Raw genomic sequence first — 19,201 nt, 5'->3', positions numbered from 1 at the left:
CTTCCTCCTTTTCCTCTTCTTCCTCTTCTTCTTCCTCCTCTTCCTCTTCTTTTTTCTCCTCTTCCTCCTCATCCTCCTCTCACTCTTCTTTCTCCTCATCGTCTTCCTCTTTCTCCTCCTCCTTTCCCTCCTCCTTTTTCTCTTCTTCCTCTTCCTCCTCTTACTTCTCCTCTTCCTCCTTTTCCTCCTTCCTTTTCTTCTTCTTTCTCCTCCTCTTCCTCGTCTTCCTCTTCCTCCTCCTCCTATTTCTCCTTCTCTTCCTCCTCCTCTTGTTCCTCCTTTCTTCTACTTCCTTTTCCCTGTTCTCTTGTTCTTCCTCGTCCTCATCCTCCTCTTCTTCTTACTCTCTCTCCTCTTCTTCTTCCTCCTCTTCCTCCTCCTGTTACTTCTGTTAGTGCCCGTCCTCATCTTTCTTTTATGCCTATTCTTCTTTCTTCTCCTCCTCCTCCAATGCTATCTTCTCACCCTGCTTCTCTCCTCCCCTTTTACCTCAACCTCCTCCATCTTTGCCTCCACTTCCTCTTCCATCTCTTCCACCTTCTCCTCAACCTCCCCCTGCCCATTCTCATCATCCCCATCTTCATTCTCATCCTCCTCCAGCTTTTCTTGTTTCCTGTCCAAGCCTTGGAAGGCGCCACTATGGTCATTGTTGCGTACTCTGTTGACGCGTCTTCGCAAAAAAAGAAAAAAAGAAATCCTTTCTTCTTCGCAGACACACGCACACATCCCGGCCCGTCAATTAGGAGAGTTTGGGACCAATGTGTGGAGCAGCAACGACATGCCGCCTCGCCGCCAGCGGACAACTCAGTGTTTACAGTACCGTGCCGCAGGTATGTGTGTGCGTATTTGTACGTGTAAGTGTGTATGTGAGTGTGAATGTGTATGAGTGTGTGTATGAGTGTTTGTGTGTTTGTTTGTTTGTGTGTGTGTGTGTGTGTGTGTGTGTGTGTGTGTGTGTGTGTGTGTGTGTGTGTGTGTGTGTGTGTGTGTGTGTGTGTGTGTGTGTGCGCGCGCGAATGTGTGAGTGCTAGTACGAGTGAGTGAGTGAGTGAGTGAGTGATTAAAGAGTGATTCACCATGGTTTTGCATCACCTATTGTTGGTCACAAGAAAGCGCGCAAACGACGTCGCCTCATACGGCGACGGTTCCCCGGTCGTGCGTCACCAGAAGCAATGCACCAGAGTCCTCCACCACAAAAGCAGGGACGAAGGGCGCTTTCGCATCGCTGACATAGTCCTCCTCATACCCTCAAACCCTTGCCAACCCCAACCAAATCACAAACCCCGACCCTAACTCCTACCCCGCGCTTATGGTTTGGGTAAAATGGGCACTCTATTACACTGGGTTTCTTTTAAGCTGAATAGAGTAGTCTGCCTTCGTACAGAACAAAATTTCTTAAAGAAGGGTGCATTCGTTCTTCTAGGGCGGAAAAAGTTCATGTCAGTTTTCTTCTTCTTTTTCTGGGGTCTTAAAGAAGAAGAAGAATTCGCTTTTTTAGAAAGGTAAAAGGGATAATCCCTTTGGCACGAGACCCCACTTTTGTGCTGAACCGCATCATCTGGCGTCATCGGTCACAGCAAATCCTGTTAAATCCACCATAGTGGTGAACAGGTTAGAGCTAGATTATTGCCTCCATCAGAGCGGACATCTAGCACAAGCTGAATGAAATCCCCTGGCATTACCAATAAGGACAAAAATGTATAAAGGAAACTGGAGACTTGTTGATAGAATCTGGTTGCACGATTATCTCCTTCACTACCAGACAGAAATTCTAATTTCATTCTGGCCGAAGACGGGCTATTCTATTCATCTCCAGGGCGGGACGTCCGGTCAGGGAAGGTGGGACGGAGGGTGGGGGAACTTAGACCCTACAAAATCGTCAGCTCTGATTCACCTCCCCCCCCCCAGCTCCCTCTACCCCCGTCGAAATGGAGACAACTATCCAGGATTCCTCTACAGAGGCTTGCAGTAACCCAGTGTCGTATAAACTTAACGCTAATGTGCCACCAGGTACACAACACGTCCCTCTGGGCTTCGACTTCCAACGAGCAAAGAATTTGCATATCAAAGCTTCCCCCCCCCCTCCAACCCCCAACCCCCGCAGTCCCATACCAGGAACCCCTGGAATGCACTTACTCACGCCGAAGCTTGTTCGGGAGTACAACCAACAACAGTCGCTCAAAACCTCAGGTTTTCGTCCAGTGAGCAAAGAGAATCATTAATTGTATGTGAGGTATTTTCATATAAATGAATATTTCTGCACGTAAAAACACCTACAAGTACACAATTGGGCACTTGCATGTATATGCACATGTGTACATACACGTGTATACACATGCGTACACACACGCACACGTAGTACACACGTGGGGGCGCACGCGTACGCACACACACACACACACACACACACACACACACACACACACACACACACACACACACACACACACACACACACACACACACAACGCACGTGCATACACATACACAACGCACGTGCATACACATACACACATATATATACATACATGCACACACTCTGAAAGACCCATATGTGAGAATAGTACTAAAGGACAGGGTGGAGGGAAGTGACTAGCGGAGTCCCACAAAGGTCAGTGCTGGCAGCCGTAATGTTTTTCAGTTACATAAAGAAACGTGAAGTAAAAACAATCAGCCGCGTTGATCTGTTGGTAGACGATGAAAGAATCATAAAATGAAAAATCAAGAAAATTGCAAATTGTTGTAAAAAGATGTAGAATAAGTATATGACTGAAGAAGCCAAGTATGAAAAATAAAATTGTGTTGACAAATACTGAGTATTATTAATAGGCAAAACTACAAAAGAGGCTAATGCTTCAGTAGATACGAAATAAACAATTAGAATAACGAAAGAAGAGAAGGAACGGGCAGTGTTGGTCAGGAATAATTTGCCATTCGACAACCACACCAGCAAAAGTGTTGGCGAGATATAAAGGCTGTTGGAGAAAGTTGGCGTAGCTGCGGCCTTTGACAGATTGGAAAAAGTACAACGCCGAGCCACGAAACTGATTCCAAATATCAAAAATAAATCATACGAAAATCGACTAAAACATATGAATCTCTTTAGAATTCTAATGGGAATTGACATCAAAAGTGACAATTTTCACACTAAATGAGAATCCGACAAGAAATAATGATCTCAAACTGTCAGGAAATAGGTTTAATTTGGAAGTGGGTACATAAGAACATAAGAATGAAGGAGACTGCAAGAGACCATAAGGCCTACACTAGGCAGCTCCGTATCCATCACCACCTGTCATCTCCATCCATAAAGTTGTCTAATCGTTTCTTAAAACAACTGATAGTTTCAATGCTCACTACTACTAAGTCTATTCCATTCGTCGACCACCCTATTAGTAAACCAATTCTTGCCTATTTCCTTCTTAAATCTAAAATTGGTCAGTTTAAATCCATTACTGCGAGTCCTGCCCCGTTGTTTTAATATGATGACCTAGTTTGCATTACCCTTGTTAAAGCCTTCGACACACTTGAACACCTTTATTAGATTACCCCGCACTCTGCGTCTTTCCAGAGAGTGTAAGTTAAGGTACCTAAGCCTCTCTTCGTAAGGCAAATTTCTGAGTCCATGTATCATTTTGGTCATTCTTCTCTGTACTATTCTAGTGAATTTATGTCCATTCTGTAGGACGGAGACCAAAACTGTACCACATAGTCAAGGATGGGTCTAACTATCGCTAGATAGAGTTTGATATTAACCTCTGCACTTCTATTCGTTACCGTCCTAGCAATGAAACCTAATGCTCTGTTAGCTTTATTCCTGGCGCTAATGCACTGTTTCCTGGTTTTAAGGTCCGGACTCACTAGGACTCCCAAGTCTCTCTCGCACTCAGTTTTCTCTAAAAGCGTGTTATCTAAGCTGTATCTATTTTCGGGGTTGTGTAGTCCTACGTTTAACACGCTACACTTAGAGACATTGAAGTTCATTTGCCATTTCACCGACCATATGAACAATTTATTAAGATCATCCTGCAGAATCTCTGCGTCGTCTCCTGACTTAATTAGGCGTCCTATTTTAGTGTCGTCCGCAAACTTACTAACATCACTATTTATCCCATCGTCTAAGTTGTTTATGTACATAATGAACAACAAGGGGCCCAAAACCAAGCCATGTGGGACACCACTAACAACATTTCCCCACCTAGATTTTACTCCATTTATGGTGACCCGCTGTTTTCTGTAACTAATCCAAGCTCTAATCCATTCTAACACTTTTCCTCCTATGCCATGGGCTTTGATTTTATTTAGTAGTCTCTGGTGTGGCACTTTGCTAAAGTCAAAGAAACATCTTCACCAATCGTGTAGTTAATGAATTGAATAAACTTCATGCAGACGCATTGCAATGTAGTTCAGTTCGAAGCTTTAAGATTCGTTTAGATAAAGCAAGATGATGTAATGCCTGTCATTTATTTTATATTATTTGTTTATTTGTTTGTTATTATTTGTCTGTTTGCTTATTATTATTTGCTTAATTATCATCTATTATTATTTACCTGTCAATTTATTATTTACTATTTACCTGTTTGTTTATCATTTAACTTTGACTATTTATTTATTTTATTTATTATTATTTATATCATTGTATTTTTTCTAATTCATTTATTTATCTATTCATCATAATATTTTTTTCGCATCCGACCTAGTTATGGACCAAAAGGTCTCCTATCGACATGCTCCTCCTTTGTGATTCTTTGTAATCAGAGAGAAGTGCGAGATTCGAATCCACAATTAAGCGAATGCAAGACCAGTACGCTTCCGATTACGCCACCAGTGAATTACGTGAATGATAAGAAAAAAAACAATTGACAACTTGATCCGTGCCAGATACGAATATGCAGCAGTAGTGTGGTCCCTGCACAAAGAGAGTAGAGATGAAATAAGCAAGGGTAGAAAAAGCACCAACCAAAATAATCCACAGCTTAGCAGGAAAAAAATATAAGAAAAGATAAGTAAACTCCCAAAGAGGAAGAGAGGTTACAACCTACAACAAATGAAGTAATCAAGAGGATTTGGAAAATAACAGAGAAAATTTTTATAATATTTGGATTAGGAGATGCAATTTCGGCAGAAAGCTAAAATGAATCCAAGGAACGAAACCATAAAAGAAAGGGAAAAAAACAATGTTTTCTTTTCTTTTCTTATTTTTAGATCAGAAACTGAAAACATTTTATTGTAAAAGAGAAGAGAATAATATAGCACAAGAAAAATGCAAGGAAACTAAAAGTGGTATATGGTAAAGTGTTTAATATATATAGACCAGGGAAAAATGAACCATGCCTTCATAATAAAAGAAGCCGGATACTTTGTGCTTAGTAGAGACCAAATGGGATGCAGAGTCTGCAGATCTGACGAAAAAAAGGAAATATAATGTGGCGATGGTTATGAAAAAACGACGTAAATGGGAATAACATTGTATTGGGTGAAGGTGAGGTTAAAACGTGGTTTGTGGGTGTGTGGGTGTGTGGGCGTGTGCACTATTCATACGAACATTAAGGGGGAGGTGGGTTGAAGATCGAAGTGAAAAACGACATGACAATAACATGATATTGGGTGAAGGTAAGGCTAAAGACTGGGCGTAGACAAGTGGGCACGTACAGTATATATATATGCACATTATCCTTTCTTCCTGCTCTGTAAGCTGGTTCTTACATGGCTTCGTGTGGTCCCTAAGTTCCAGTTCCCTTAAATATTAGATATTTTCATTTTCCGAATGTGTTTTCCATTTTAACTTAATTGTATTATTCGTGTGTTACAAATGACAGTGCTGAATGACTATTATGTCTGAATATTCCAAGCCCCTTTCTCTTCCTTTTGTTCATTATCTCATCGACGAGTAGAATAAAATATTTAACAGTTTGGAAACATTTATGAAAATCTTAAATATATGTATTTCTAGAGCCAGTGCAACAAATTCCACATGTTAGCGATTGTTATCCATAATCTGTTAAATTTGAATATCTAAAATAATTGTGTTCTCTTTTTATAAGACTTTGCCATATGTCCTTCCACGTAACGAGCTTTTGATGACAATTGTAGCTCCCTATCCCAGCACGTACGGCTTGTTCCCGCATTTTATAGGTCGCCACCACCTCCATGCCAAGATAAAGCAAGATGTGTTCGTACCATCATGAAGCCGCGCCTTGACTTTCTCACACGTCCCCTGGTCTTGCTAGCTCGTATCCCTATGTTCTCCAGTTATTGCTTAGCTCCTTTATCTCGTTCCCTTTAATTCACTTTTGAGGTACTATGTCTATAGCGTTCTAAAAAGCTTTCCCTAGTTTTCCATAGTCTCCTCTCCTCGTTCACTAAGTAGTCACATAATTCCATTATACACAGAAAAAGTGTATAAAAAGACTTTTCATCCATATAAGGAAGGTGACGGAGTCGGAGCATAAACTCGTCCTACTCCTACCCCACATTCATCCAAAGCCTATTCGTTAACCCACTTCATCTTAGCATTTCGTGGATGGAGGGACATCCCCGTGCCCTGCCACACTGCTCGGGTCAAAAGCAATGCAGCAAGACACAGCGCGTTCACAGTATGGCTCGACTTGTGTATGTGGTATACCCCCATTGTTTCACTGCATGGCGATTCCCCCACCCCTCATCATCCACTCGAGAAACTTAAAGAATTCAAGAACATCCCTTCGAGCATCCTCGTTTCCTCGTCCATTTACAAACATTCTCCATTCCCTTCTATCTTATCCACTCTCTTCTTTCCTCGACAAACATTCCTCTTACATCTAATGTCCCTTTTACCACGTTTTCCCACCTAATTCTTGGTCTTCCCCTCATGTTCACTCCACTCCCTTCTGCTTTTTTCACACTTTATTTCTAATATTTCCTCTCTCGTTTTTCTTTTTCTGTTTGCCCATATAATCTCTGCATTTTTTATCTACCTTATCTGTCACTTCTTTTACTACCCCCACTCTCCGTCGCAACTTCACATTTCTTACTCTATCCATCCTCGTTACACTTACCACATTTCTTAAACACTTCATATCAGACCAAGTTATTCTTTTCTGCCTCCTTCATTCTCCATGTCTCCGTTCCATACAGTTTCGTTGACACAATCACTCCTTCATATAACCTTTTCTTTGTGTTCACTCCCAGATACATATTTCTAGTACCACTATCGTTATATAAATTCTTAAAAGTAATTAGTTTTACTTAACTATGTCAGTCTCCCCTTTATTTTATACGACCACAGAAAAAGTGTTGGAACATTCGAAGTTTGTTTGAGGGTGGTGGGGATGAGGATACAGCTTAAGGACATGGCAATCAGCGACACAGGTAATGCGTTGCTAGGGCCGGGTTTACGGTCCATAAAACAAAGGGTAGGGTGTCTCGACGGGTCTACCGACAGATCCTTTATGGAATCGTGGCACACGCGTATATTGTGGCATGTTGCGTACGTGCCCAGGATGCATTTGTATCTCGTTGGCATGATTTCGAAGAACAGGACTTCAAAGGCCTATGTAATGTGTACATAATGTAAATGTGCACAGAATATTTGGTGAACTATATATGAATTACAGCAATTTACAATGTGGTTTCTGGTTTTTACTCTTTTCAGTACAGGAGTAAATTATGTTAATTTCTATTCTCTAGGTACATCTCCGGTCGTAACAGTTTTTTTTTTTTTTTTTTTTTTGTGGAACAGTAATTTCATTACTATTCTCATACATCTATAATTTAAAAGTATTTTAACATTTTCAGTGTATTCCGCTTAAGCCCTACGTTTTCCAAATTCCAAATAAATATTTTGTGTGACGCTTTGTTAATTTTTCCAAATCTAAGTATACACAATTACCCATCCCTCACTCATGCAGTACATCAACAATTTTCGAATAAAAACTTCCTAGGTTGGTTACACAATATTTTCTTTTTCGAAATCTTAATTGATTGGTCAACCAAGATTCTTTTCACCTCCAAATACTTTTATTCAGCAATTGTTTATCATTTTACCACACATTTGGCTACCTTAGTGATCAAGGACACTGGTCTATAATTCAGTAGCGCCTCCCTGTTAACGTCTTTGAATGTTAGTACTATATTTGCAGATTTACAGTCTAGAGGCACTTTCTCCTCTTCTATTGAACATATAAGTCGATGTACTTTATTCACTAATTATTCTCTTCACTTTCATTATCCAATTTGTGTTCGTTTGTGTGTGTGTGTGTGTGTGTGTGTGTGTGTGTGTGTGTGTGTGTGTGTGTGTGTGTGTGTGTGTGTGTGTGTGTGTGTGCGTGTGCGTGTGCGTGTGCGTGTGCGTGTGCGTTGTCTCGCGCGCGCGCGCGTGTGTAATAATAATAATGATAATAATGATAATAATAATAATAATAATGATAATAATTTACGGTCTATTGGGTATAGCAGCATTTCTGCCTAAAATATACATTCTACAAGAAAATAACATTATGATACTATGACAGTGAGAAGACGTTGTTACAAGCATTCAAAAACTAGACAAATAAAACAGCAGGCTTAGTAATAGGTACAACAATGTTAATACTATTTGTTGATTAAGTCCACAAATGTTGGTATGGGGCTCTTCTTATACCGGTCAGTACGTGCTCTGATCGGCTTGATGGAATTATGGTGCCTCACCTGGCACCGTGAACGAGGTACCTGAGGAGGTAGTAGGTTCCGGTGCCGAGGATGCTTGACCAGGGTGACCGCAAACGACCTCAAACTCTGAAGATAGCGGTCAGCAAGGGTGGGTAGTCCCAGTGTGGTGAGAGCGTGCTGGTAGGTGGTATAATCTTTACCAAGGATTGTGCGACAGGCTCTTTTCTGCACTTTCTCCAGCTGACGCTGCTGCGTCATAGTGAGAGAGGAGATCCAAGAGGGGGATGCGTACATCAACTTGGGCAAAATGAAGGAAGTGTAGATGGTCTTAAGATCTTCAGCCTGTGCCCCTAATGAACTCAGTCGACGCAGCATATACAGGCTGCCCTGATGGTGTTGGCGGTGTTCTCCTTCCAGGTCAACTTGCTGTCGATGGTAATCCCCAGCAGCTTAGTAAACTGGACCACTTGCAGGGGGAGGCCATCAATTGTCAGCAGGGGAGGGGGATAACGTGGTTGGAGGTGTGGAAATGCATTACCACAGTCTTCTTGTGGTTGATGGAGACTTTGTTGTGCACTGTCCATGTGTGTAGTTTGTCTAGTGTGTCCTGCAGTGGGTCGTTATTCAGGTCAGTGTTGGACATAGGGATCCCCACCGTGCAGTCATCAACATTGTGTGTGTGTGTGTGTGTGTGTGTGTGTGTGTGTGTGTGTGTGTGTGTGTGTGTGTGTGTGTGTGTGTGTGTGTGTGTGTGTGTGTGTGTGTGTGTGTGTGTGTGTGTGTTTATTTACCTAATTGTACTTCTAATTGTAGTATACAGAGAAGGAGAGAAGCTCGTTAGGTCCCGTCTCCTATTCTCTAATTTTCTTACATACCTAGACTTAAATTCATGTACGGTTCCAACTTAATCAATATCTTTGGTTTCCAATTATCATAATTAGATCTGAACACATGTATTGTTTGAGCTTGGGCTATATCACCTTCTAAGCTATTCCACATATATACATCTATATGGAAAACTGTATTTCTTCATTCTTTCGACATGTGGTCTTTGTTAATTTACTTCCATGTACCTCTTAAAGCCTTCCCATCTTTAATCAGGAGATCTATTCTATCAATGCAATCTACCCCCTTTACTGACCTGAACACTATAATCATGTCACCTCTTTTTCTTCGATCTTTCAAAGTTGTCAGACCCAGTACCTTAAGTCTTTCCTCATATGGTTTATCTGCCAGGCTGGGGACCAGTTTAGTTGCTGCCTTTGTATTCTCTCAATCTTGTGTGTGTGTGTGTGTGTGTGTGTGTGTGTGTGTGTGTGTGTGTGTGTGTGTGTGTGTGTGTGTGTGTGTGTGTGTGTGTGTGTGTGTGTGTGTGTGAATATATGTGGTCTTGTATCACGTGTTGGACTCGTCATCGACAGTTATTAACTTTCCGGATGAGAGCTCAGAGTTCAAATGACCGATCTATGGGTAATATTGTGACCTTACACGCACCCACATCCCCAACTCCACGCCCACGAGAGTTGGAGTAACAACCCACAGCGCAGCGATACTGAAATTATTTCAGCCCTGGGCTGGAATCTAACCCGGACCGCTGTAGTGGCAGGCGAGAATTTTAACCACTGCGCCACGAATGTGTGTGTGTGTGTGTGTGTGTATTCACCTCGGATCTGCTGCAGTCTCTGTCGAGACAGTCAGACACCACCCTACGGCAGTGAGCTCAGAGCTCCTTATTAGCCGATCTCTGGGTAGGTCTGAGACCACTCACACACCACACACCGGGACAGCAAGGTCACAACTCCTTGACTAACGCCCGTACCTACTCGCTGCTAGGTGAACAGGGGCTACACGTGAAAGGAGACAAACCCAACTTATCTCCGCCCGACCGGGGAATCGAACCCCGGTTCTCTGGCTTGTGAGGCCAGTGCATTACCAATCCGCCACCGAGCCGTGTGTGTGTGTGTGAGAATATATGTGATTCAACATGGTCTTATATCACGTGTTGGACTCGTCATCGACAGTTATTAACCTTCCGGATGAGAGCTGTTCTTTTTCAGATCTCTTCTATAGCTGTCCTTTTTTATTTTCTTTCCGTGTCCTCTTGTGTTTCCATCATCCCATTTTATCAGATTCTCTCTATCAATAACTTCTATGCCTTTCATGATTCTGTAAATAGCTATCAAATCTCCTCTCTCTCTCTTCTTTGCTCTAATGTCTGTAGTTCAAGTTTTGCTAGTCTCTCTTCATATGATAGTTTTGAGAGTTTTGGTGCCAATTTTGTAATTGCTCGTTGTATTCTTTCAAGTTTTTTTATACATTTTTTTGTACTTGGTGACCATACTGTTGCTGCATATTCCAATTTTGGTCTTATCAGAGTGGTTAGAATTTTCTTCACCATATCTTCATCCAGGTATGCAAATGCCACTTTGATGTGTGTGTGTGTGTGTGTGTGTGTGTGTGTGTGTGTCTGTCTGTCTGTCTGTCTGTCTGTCTGTCTGTCTGTCTGTCTGTCTGTCTGTCTGTCTGTGTGCTTGCATTTATTTATGAGTGTTTGGTGAACTAGAAATATAGTAATAAATGTGTATAACTTGTATTGTTCCTGCAGGAGGTAATTAAGATTACTTGCGCATATTTGTAAACATTTTTCTCTCATGATTCAATAATATGTACAAGAGAGCGTGGCATAACAAACATGTTTCCATTTTCATCAGCGAACGGAAGTGCAGTTACAAATATATCATAATCATAAAAATTACAAGATAGTAGGATAGGTAGATTGAAACATTATGATGTAACGTGGCGTGCATGTAACATGAAAAATCCTTTGTAATGAACGTATTTTCCTGTTTCTATTTCTTGTGTAATTCATGTGGGGTAACTTAAATTAAGGGGTAACTTAAATTAAACGAATCCCATTCGCTGTTATACGTTGAATGGTTTTTTGTTTGTTAATAACATATGTTATTAACAAACAAAAAACCATTCAACGTATAACAGCGAATGGGATTCGTTTAATTTAAGTTACCCCTTAATTTAAAAAAGAAAACAAACATGCAGTAAAGAAAATAAAGTTGTGTGGCTGTAACTTTAAATATTTCAAATAATATATGCAATAAGTGAAAAAACTGTGACATTTATGATATTACAAAAATATATGTTGTGTACTAAATTACATATTCACATCATTTTTTATTTCGTGGACTTACCTGACAATCTGTATTTGAGTTTCCATATCTAGACGACGCGTGTTCTTGGCTTGTAGTCTTTACGGTGATTCTGAAGCCGATTGGAGACTGCATAATTCATGACTGCATAATTCATGGTGATGATAACATCCATTCATTTTCATACTGCTTAAAATGGGACCTCAGTGTAGGTATTATGAAATAGAAGTGCTGTGCAGTTCAGAAACGTCCGTGAGATGCCCAACTGTTGCCGATTAGGGAAGTTACAGAGTATTTCTTGATTTATATATACTGTACATGTACTCTTATGATCTACATTCATTCTAATTCAAGGTTTGCTCTTAAAATAACCAAACCTACAACAAGCTTCCATATGTTTTTGCCTTAAGATGACCTATATTTCTAGTAAGTAAGAGTTATCATGTTAATTCATTCAAATTTCATCGGAAGAGAATCTTTCTCCTCCTCCGTTTCCTGCTCTAGACATATAAAGTAGAATTAATCTTACAGTTCCCTTTTTCCAAAATATCACAATATCGCTGTTAAATTTCTGATGGTTTGAAACGTGTGACATATTTAAAACGGATGGAGACCAGTATGAATTGGGCATCCTGTCTCTTCCTCTGTCGTTTGCGGTGATCCATGGTGGTTGCTCGCCAAGCTGTTTGTGTTTGTTGACAATAGTCCCTGTTTTGTCAAACCTTACACAACGTCTCCACCTGACCACGATTATGACATAACTTTCTAAATGTCCACGCCAGCCTCCATTACGAAACACTGAGGACTGGAAGAGATGTCTCTTCACCAACCACACTACGTGAAACGAGGACTTATACTTGGGACCCCTTTGACATCCGTTCGTCCTTTTATAGCCTCCACCCCTATTGCCTTGATTGGTCCAATTGTTGCTGCAAAGGGAAGCAACACCCCCTACCGCTTGCTGCGGGCAGATGGGGGAGGAAGCTGTGGGGGTAAGGGATGGGATAAGGGAAGGGGGATGAGGGTAATATGTTCTAATAGACATCACGAGTAAGAGGGATATGGGTGAGGTGCAAGAACACTAAAAGAGACTACTGAATAAAGGTGGGACAGGGACAGCAGGACCAGGGGGCCAGTAGACAGGGTCAAATAGATAACATTATTTTGTTAGTCCGCCTTGGGAGCGAATGGAGACTAGTTTAGATGGAAATTGACTAGGTTCTTTGTGTTTACATTTCTGTTTGGGTTGGCTCAAGAAAAAAAAATTAAATGTGTATAAATAGGCTGCCAATCTAAACGTCTTTTCTATGCAACTTGTAATGAAAATCATTATTGTAAAGAAACGATGGAATGGTCGCTTGAACAAAAGAAAACAAAATAGAAAGTAAAAGAGGAGGGTGGGGGTGAGAGGTAGGGTAGAATTCAGTCATACGTTTCTCTGAGAAGAGAGACGGAGGAGAGAAAAGAGAATTGACAATAACTGGCGATGCCTGGAGTCAAAACCAGACGTACAGTGGGATTCACTTCAAGCCCTACATTAGATTACGTTCCCTGGGAATCTTGTAGCGGGCGTTGTACTGTAGTACATATCTGGATGGTCGTATTTTTAAGACAAGGGGAGAATGTACGACCTTGAAGTAGACATTCGTTTCGTATTATGCGAAAAGAAATACAGCTAAGCACGCATGCATGCGCACACGCACGCACGTACACACGCACACACGTACGCACGCACGCAAGCTCACACACGCAAGGACGCATGAATGAACGCACACACGAACGTGCACACGTGTGCATGCACGCACGCTAGCTCACACACGCAAGCAGGCATGAATGAACGCACGCATGAACAAAGGAACAAATGCACATGCACAAATACATACACGTACATGCATGTGTACACGTGCACGCAAGCACACGAACGCACACGTACACACACGCATGCGCCTACACACACGTACATAAATGTACCCGCATGAACGCACGCATGCACGAATGATGGCACGAATGTACATACAAACGCACGCACACACATATGAACGCATGCACGAACGAACAAACCCACGCACGGGCACACACAATCACGTACACACAATCGCGCACTCAAACAAACACACACGCAAGCACACGCAAGCGCATACACAAACACGAAACGCACACGAGCATGCACGTGAACGCATGTGTACACACACATACATATTCATACACACACAACACACATAATCATACATGTTAAACGCATGCCCACACAAACACACATACACACAACGCAAGCACAAATGCACGCGCGCACACACACACACACACACACACACACACACACACACACACACACACACACACACACGAAAGCGTATACTACGATCATGCACGCACGCGTACACACACACACGCACAGGTACACACACACACACACACACACACACACACACGCACGCACACGCACGCACACGCACGCACACGCACGCACACACACATACACAACGAGCGTTGATTATTTCCTGTATACAACAGTAAGGTAAATACACACACACATATTTTCTGTAGTGTTGCCATGGAATTATCCTGTTATGTAAACGATATCCTTCATTGCGAATCTTTGGTGTAACTTCCTCGCCACTGCCAAAAGGGGGGAGCAGGGAGTGGGAGGGGGGGAGGTGCCCACTAAACCCCCCCCCCTGCCTTACCCGGTGGCACTATTCCTTGCTTTCGCCAGTCTACTTCATTCATCCCATGGCTAGCGAAGGGATTAATAGCTATTTTGATTCGTACCCTCCCCTCCTTTGTGCGCGCGCGCGCGCGCGCGTGTGTGTGTGTGTGTGTGTGTGTGTGTGTGTGTGTGTGTGTGTGTGTGTGTGTGTGTGTGTGTGTGTGTGCAGTTTATCTAAAAAAAATTGAATAGCTGATTGGTTTAAGTGATCATTTACCATTCCGCACTGTCTTGTATCAACAAATTTGTAAATAATAGATTTGGGCCCGTGACCTATATAATTTATAAATACTATGAAAAGAGGTGCCCCAAGAACGGAACCCTGGGGAACTCCACTCGCAACATTTTTCCATCTAGAAGTTTTGCCATTTAGAACAACGGTTTACAATGGTTTAACCAATTACTAGTCCACCTTCATAGGCTATCACTAATTCGTTTTTATTGTCTCTTTTAGATTTCTCTGTATTATTACATAACTTTGATAGTCATTAGGTGCACCCGAGCACTTGTATTTCTTATAGACATGTCTCTTTTTAGCAATATATATATTTTTTTTTCAGTTTCTTTGTCAAGCCATTTTGGGAGAGCCTGATTTGGAGGGCTTCTGTCCTTAAACGATCATCATATTAAGCGTATTTTGACATTTTCCCACATCTGTTCTATAGGTCTTTCGTTTAATTTTGCCTCCCAATCTGTAAACTGAAACTCCTGACGTAGTCTTATGAACTGAGCTTTACTGAAATCGGGTATTTTAGATACACAAATACCTATTCTAATTTTTTTTAGCAGTTTGAATCTAAATTAGTTCCATCAAATTCTACATCGGTTATCATGCTTTCGCGGCTAGTGATCAATAGATCGAGTAAATTTCCATGTCTTGTGGGCTCTTTTACATGCTGAACTAAGTAACTGTCATCGAGAAAATCTATCTACCTATATATCCATGCTCAAGGGTCATCCAATCATTGTCAGTAAAACTGAAACCGCCACACTCAATAAGTCCTGGTTACAGAATCTAGACAGTTCTTGAAAAAAACAATTTGTCGTCTGCTAATGATAATGCTTTTGGGCCCATATATTACACCTACATTCATTTTTTGTTCATTTGTTTGGGTTAATTCTACCCACAAATTATCATATGCATTCTGTTTCACTCTCTCTGAAACATAGGCATGGACATTGCTTTTAACGTACAACAGAATACACCCTCCTTTCTTGTGGTTTCTATCCTGATGAAAGTGTTTAAATACCGCAATATCAAATTCAGCTTCAAACTCTCCACCATCTAACCATGTCTCTGTTATTCCTATAATATCGAGATTTTCGCTTTTGACATACGACTGGATTTCTTGAAATGTATTCCTAATAGTACGAGCATTAAAGTACATAGTTTTAAGAGCATCGTAATTATTTCTTTTTGACACGTTTTGAGTTTCAACACCATGCCTTACATTATAATTTCGTTCTTTATTGACACCTTGCTCTATATTGACATTTGGTCCTTCATTGACATTCAGTGCCTCATGTAGACCTTAACCCCTCCGTCACCGCGTCCCAAACTGGCCACCCATCGTTTATTGACATTCTGCCCGGCATCGCTTCCTAAAAAAAAATAGTCTGTCCTATATTGACATCATATCCTATTGTGATATTTTGTTCTCCACTATCATTACATCCAATCGTGATATTTTGTCCTTCATTAACATTACATCTTAATGTAATATTTTGTCATTTAGGACATTATATCCTAAAGTGATCATTTCTCCTACACTGACATATTGCTCTACATTATTGCTACGCCGTACTCAGTTTTCCCCATTACACTCTATATCCCCTTTATATATATATATATATATATATATATATATATATATATATAAAATTACATAATGTATACATACATATATATATATGCATATACATATATATATATATATACATGTAGTTATATATATATATATATATATATATATATATATATGAGAAATCATATAAACTCGTGATCGTGATTCAAAACTTGCAGAAAAAATACCAAGGAAAATAATAAATTGATGACCGAGCATTTCGTCTAATGAGACGAAAACGCTCGGTCATCAATTTATTATTTTCTTTGCATGTTTTTCTGCATATATAATATATATCCATAGACATACATATATATATATATATATATATATATATATATATATATAATGTATATATATATAATGTATATATAAGTATAGTAATGTGTATATATATATATAATGTATATGTATATGTATATATGTGTATATATATGTATATATATAATATGTGTATATATATATACATATATGTATATATATATATACATATATATATGTATATATATATATATATATATATATATATATATATATACCGGGGGTTGGACAAAATAATGGAAACGCCTAACATTTTGGCATCATAATCTTTGAACATGTTTTAAACAATCAAAAATTGACATATTTCAATGTTTTTTGTATATTGTTGTTGCTATTTGAAATGTCTATCTAAAATAATATATATATTTTTTTTTTCAGATATTAAAAGAAATTGGTCCGACCCCATAAAAATGGCAGACCTCTCGGACTTTAAAGGAGGCCAAATTGTTGGCGCTCGTATGGCAGGCGCTAGTATAACGAAAACTGCTGAATTGCTTGGTGTTTCAAGAGGTACTGTCTCAAAAGTAATGACTGCCTTTGAAAGAAAAGGAAAAACGTCCTCAGCAAAGCACAGGTCTGGCCGAAAGTTGAAGTTATCTGAGAGTGACCGTCGGACTCTAAATCGAATTGTTAGAAAGGATCGTAAGACCACGGCATCTAAAATCACTGCAGAGCTCAATGAACACCTACAGAACCCAGTTTCACAAAAAACTGTTCGTCGGGAGCTGCGCAAATTTAGATTCCACGGAAGAGCTGCAATTAGAAAACCTCTCCTCTCAAAGACAAATGTTTCAAAGCGTTTAGAGTGGTGTAGAAACCACCAGAATTGGTCCCTCGAGTAGTGGAAAAATGTGATTTTCTCTGACAAATCATCGTTTTCCTTATTTCCGACCTCCGGCCGAGTGTACGTTTGGAGACAGCCGAAATAAGCGTTTCATCCAGACTGCCTTCTCCCAACCGTAAACTATGGCAGGGGTTCTGTGATGATCAGGGGTGCTATTTCTTGGAAATCCGCCGGGCCAATGATTTCCCTTCATGGAAGAATTAACAGCCGAGACTATTTAGGAATTTTGGGCGACCAAGTTCATCCTATGGTTCAAGAACTGCTTCCAGAGGGGAACCCCATCTTTCAAGATGATAATGCCCCAATCCATACAGCTAGAATTGTTAAAGAATGGCATGAGGAACATTCTAATGAAGTTGAGAATCTCATCTGCCCACCACAATCCCCAGACCTCAACATTATTGAGTCTTTATGGTCGATTTTAGAGAATCAAGTAAGAAGTCGATTTCCGCCGCCATCATCTCTAAAAGAACTGGAGATTTTTTTTAACTGAAGAATGGGTTAAAATTCCTTTGGAAACAATTCAAAATTTGTATGAATCAATACCTCGGAGAATTGAGGTTGTAATTCCCGCAGAAAGTGGACCTACACCATATTAAGATATATTATGTTGATTTTTCAAGGTGTTTCCATTATTTTGTCCAACCCTGTATGTATATATATGTATATATATATATATATATATATATATATATATATATATATATATATATATATGCAAAGTAGACCACTTGGAAAAAGAAACTAACGAAGCAGAGCGCTTTCGTATATTACATCTTCAGTGCAACAAGTACATAGTGATAGGAATACATAGACATTATATACATGATACAAAGGGGACTAGGACAGTTTTGAATAAGCATACCGACCAATTACCCCCTAGTCCCCTTTGTATCATGTATATAATGTCTATGTATTCCTATCACTATGTACTTGTTGCACTGAAGATGTAATATACGAAAGCGCTCTGCTTCGTTAGTTTCTTTTTCCAAGTGGTCTACTTTGCATAAGTGAACACACGTACCCGTGTTCTTATTAGCATATATATATATATATATATATATATATATATATATGTATATATATGTATATATATATATATATATATAGTATATATGTATATATATGTATATATGTATATATATATATATATATAGTATATATAGTATATATGTATATATATGTATATATGTGTATATATATATATATATATATATATTATAGGTGAAAAATGTAATCACACATTTGTCAATAACGTAGAAACCACTGTTGGAGTAGAAAAGACTGGAAACGGGGAATCTATATATTTCGATTGCAAACTGCAATCCTCTTCAGTAGATACAAATAAGAGAGGGCGTGCTGTTTAAGTAGCACCCTTAACAAAAGAAAGGGGAACATGGGAAGATATCTCTACCCTCGGCTCACTCCGTATGTGAGGTCAGGAGGCAAATGAGCTTTCACTAGGTTGGAGATGAAGAGTCCGGTCATTATGTCCGGGGACCATTGCCCCTTTGAAATATTCATGTTGGGCTGAAATTCAATGATCGTAGATTCTACCATTTTTCTCCTGAACTCACATCTGGATTTATAAATAAGCTCAGCTCTGTCCCAATCTAAACAATGTTTGAATTGCTTAACATGTTGGAACACATCTGAGCTCTCTTGTGCATATTTAATGGAATGTTTATGT

General features: G+C 39.9%; 2 protein-coding genes across 2 annotated transcripts in view; one reads left to right on the top strand and one right to left on the bottom strand.

Moving 5' to 3' along the window:
* Positions 1–12,673, bottom strand: part of LOC143035117 (uncharacterized) — a 76,939-nt gene extending 64,266 nt beyond the window's left edge. Inside the window, exon 1 of the mRNA XM_076201694.1 lies at positions 11,835–12,673. The gene's annotated coding sequence lies outside the window, so the exon portion shown is untranslated. The remainder of the gene's footprint in view (positions 1–11,834) is intronic.
* LOC143035116 (uncharacterized) overlaps positions 1–17,919 on the top strand; it is a 40,393-nt gene extending 22,474 nt beyond the window's left edge. The window contains exons 2-3 of the mRNA XM_076201693.1: positions 713–830; positions 17,046–17,919. Coding sequence (XP_076057808.1) covers positions 713–830; positions 17,046–17,509 — 582 coding nt within the window. The 3' untranslated portion in view covers positions 17,510–17,919. The remainder of the gene's footprint in view (positions 1–712; positions 831–17,045) is intronic.
* Positions 17,920–19,201: the final 1,282 nt, after the last annotated feature.

The sequence above is a fragment of the Oratosquilla oratoria genome, chromosome 18 (genome assembly GCF_046742065.1).
Source record: "Oratosquilla oratoria isolate Oo_2021 chromosome 18, ASM4674206v1, whole genome shotgun sequence".
In the NCBI taxonomy this organism is placed as follows: Eukaryota; Metazoa; Arthropoda; class Malacostraca; order Stomatopoda; family Squillidae; genus Oratosquilla; species Oratosquilla oratoria.
This window is presented reverse-complemented; position numbering and strand designations above follow the sequence as displayed.